At 53.3% G+C, this 3,260-nt stretch overlaps 1 protein-coding gene across 1 annotated transcript in view; it reads right to left on the bottom strand.

Moving 5' to 3' along the window:
• Positions 1–305: 305 nt before the first annotated feature.
• The window catches only part of Fam83f (family with sequence similarity 83 member F), a 29,044-nt gene continuing 26,089 nt past the window's right edge, over positions 306–3,260 (bottom strand). The window contains exon 5 of the mRNA XM_021183322.2: positions 306–1,780. Coding sequence (XP_021038981.1) covers positions 1,740–1,780 — 41 coding nt within the window. The 3' untranslated portion in view covers positions 306–1,739. The remainder of the gene's footprint in view (positions 1,781–3,260) is intronic.

Genomic DNA, 3,260 nt, shown 5'->3' with positions numbered 1-3,260 from the left:
GTGCTCAGGTACCATGTGTCCGTCTCATCACATCTTCCCTGGTGCATCTCCTGTGCCTGGCTCTGTCCCAGAATTCTTTCTGCCTCCTGGATGTCCTACCTCCTATCATTTTCTATAGGTTTTTTTTTTTTTTTTAATTGGCAGGTGACGCATCCACCCATACAATACATTCTCTCTACATCTTTCCCCATGGTTGAAGTATCTTGTATCCCACATCTTCAAGGTGACCACCACAGTAGAGGCTTCCCATGTCACCCAGGCCTCCCTGCCACCCCTCCAGAATAAGCACACACCACACTGCCAGCCTTGTATCAGGAAGCACTTACCAGAAGTGTTTAATCCTCACAAAGGCTTGGGAAGCCACGGTGGGGCTAACCTTGGGGTGGGCAGAGGGGACTCTGGACTGAGGCCATCCATTATTTTCCTTCTCCCTCCCCACCAGCAGGGAGGCCAGATACAGGAACAGGCTGCCATGTGTTGCCCACTTCTGTAGTCCACAGTGCCTCCTCCCTGCCTCTCACCGGTTGCCTCTGCAGATGCCCCTGTACCTCCCTGGTACTAGTGGTACCCAAGGTCTTTTCAGAAAGGAAAGGGGAGAAGATTTTGGCTTGGAGGCCTAGAAGGGCTTCTGTGTGGCCTTCTGCCCCTCTGTCATTCTGCCTGTTCAAGAGGGTTGACCAGAGTCTACAGTCGGAGATGTCTTCTATGTCACACTCATTCTCCCTCTGCCTGGACAGGTCACTGTAAGGGGAGGTGGCTGCTTGTCCTGGAAATTAAGCCAACCTGATTTAGAGAAACGGAGGCTTCTGAGAACAGCTTGCAATTCTGAAAGAGGCTATGGCTAATCTTCAGCTGAAGTTTCATGAAGGAAGCCCTAGTGGGTAAAGGGGAGTGGGCTGGGAGGAACCACAAATGTTCTTGTCCTTAGGGACCAGCCTCCTCCCATCCTCCACAGGGTCTGTAAACAAAAGCCTACTGAAAGGAGCAGGCCCGAGAAAGGCACTCTACAAGCTCTAGCTTTCAACAGCACCAGCCAGGGAGTCCCAGGGCACTCAGGCAGGCTACAGTGTAGAAAGGAAAGGGGTTCTTTGCCAGCACGGTCAGATCCTGCCCCAGACTGGAGGGAGGCAGAAGTCTTCCTATCCTCACCGCAATTCCAGGAGCAGACTAGTTCAGGAGCCATCAGGAATGAGCATCTGAAGACCATAATAGACAATATTCCAGCCATTCCAGCTGCATAGTCCACCTGGAGCAAGACTGGCTCAGAGTCCCACCTTCTTCCATTTTTCCCACCAACCTCTGGGGTATGGAGAACTAGACAGCACCAGATGTCCAAGTGGCTGGGGCTGCTTCGGACATTCTGTCCTACCAAGGCAGAAAGAATGGCCCTTGTCCCACCGAGGACCTGTAGGGAGGGCTGGCCCAGTGGAGGACAGGATGACAGGATGGCAACAAGGAAAGCAGACACTAGGCAGGCGTCTACTTCATGTAAACAAGGTAGCGGTGTTCCTTGTCAGGCCACCGCGGTCTGCGGCAGGCGTGCGACGGTTTAGATGCTGAGAAGAGATTCAAATTCTGCTGTTTGGAATTCCAGCACTAAGACTGGAATGGAGGCTACAGGGTAGGAGGCCTGCTGAGGGTGTGATGTGTGACCTAGTACAGGGAAGAGGCCATGTTCTCCTCAGCATAGGACAGGATGGGTGGGCATCTGCAGGTCCTGCCCACCAATGCCCTGCAGCTCAGGAGATCACACAGTTGCTGGCCTTGGTGATTCCTTTACCTGTGGAGACAGTGCAGACATGAAGGGCATAAGTAGCAAGTCCAACCTTGAACCATCCATACTATGAGTTTGGTGTTCAGGGCTAATACCTCCATGCTGCTGATCTGGAATCTAGGCCAACAGGAAACCCAGGAAAGCAAACATACTTTGGTGGCCTCACCATGATCACAGGATCCCCATGATTGGAGACATCAAGTGATCTATGTCTTCTGACCAAAAAAAGACAGGGGACTCTAGAGTCAGATACCAATGACTTAAAGATTCCTGTCACTAGCAGCTAAATGTTGTAGGCAGCTTCAAGCTCTCAAAGTGAGATCAAAGGCAGTCACAGGTATGGGGGTAGCAAGCATGAGAGCCACAACTATTTGCCTTACTGCAGGGCTGAAGCAAGGAGTAGCCCTGTTCCTCATTGGTCAGAGCCAGGCCCTGGCCTTCCAGTCCAGCCTCCTGTCTGTCTGCCACTCAGCCATTCTATAGCTAAGTTATAGAAGTGCCCTGGCGAGGGCCAGCTGTCCCAGTGTGCAGGGTGGTCACAGTGCTATGGGGTGACCCAGGGAGATGATGGAACAGCATAGGCCCTGAGGTTGGGAGAGCTGCCTTTCTCTAGAGCGCCCCCTTGTCCCCTCTCCAGCCTTTCTACCTCTCTCATAATCCTAGGAAAAGGCCCGGGCAGTTTTCATGGTTGAACCCTGCTCTGAACTCTGGGGAAGGGGAGCTGCGAGGCAGCCCTGACACCTCGGCTGGCCCTGGGGGCAGAGTCCACTTCCTCAGATGCCTGCTGGCTGCTTTTCCCAGGTGGAAGCCACTGTGTTACTTCCTGCCTATCCCCCTTACACAGTAAAGACAATCTCCCCGCTCACACCACCCTCTGTATCACTTCAACTGTGAATTTAATTAAGGTGACACTGCCTCTTGTGAGTTGTAGTAGCAGGAGAGGCACTGGGCAGAGCCTAGGCTAGGCAGGGCTGCTTCAGCCCCTTTGTGAGTCCCTATGCCTTTTGAAGGCCACACTGCCCAGGTCTGCTGTCTTTGCTCCACTAGACACTGCCTCACTGGGGTGATAATGAACTCACACCTCAGGACCTACTGCAAAACACTGCCTGAGCCCCTCCCTCCTGGGTGTCCCATAGACTCGGGCAGATGACTGCCCAGGGGGAGGTAGAACAGGAAACCAGCAGCCTTGTGTGGTGCTGCTGAGGGCTGTGTCTGGTACGACTCTGTGAAAGTCATTAAATTCTACCACCCTGAGCCCCTTGCTGCAGCAGCAACAGCGGATGCGCAGTTCCCACTTCCTTCCCTCAGCGGCTTTTTCTGTTTGTTTTGGCCCAGCAAGCAGATACCCAGCACTTCTCCAGAGGCAGCAGCACTTTGAAGACAGGTAAGCAAAATCAATCTCTGGATCCAGAAATGAGGCAGTAGAGTGCCAGGGGCACAGGGGCACTGACGGAGCCTGTGCCCTGCCAGCTCCTTCCCAGAGAAA

Source organism: Mus caroli, chromosome 15, assembly GCF_900094665.2.
Source record: "Mus caroli chromosome 15, CAROLI_EIJ_v1.1, whole genome shotgun sequence".
NCBI classification, from domain to species: Eukaryota; Metazoa; Chordata; class Mammalia; order Rodentia; family Muridae; genus Mus; species Mus caroli.
Note: the sequence above shows the minus strand (reverse complement) of the source record. Positions and strands in the feature narration are given on the sequence as shown.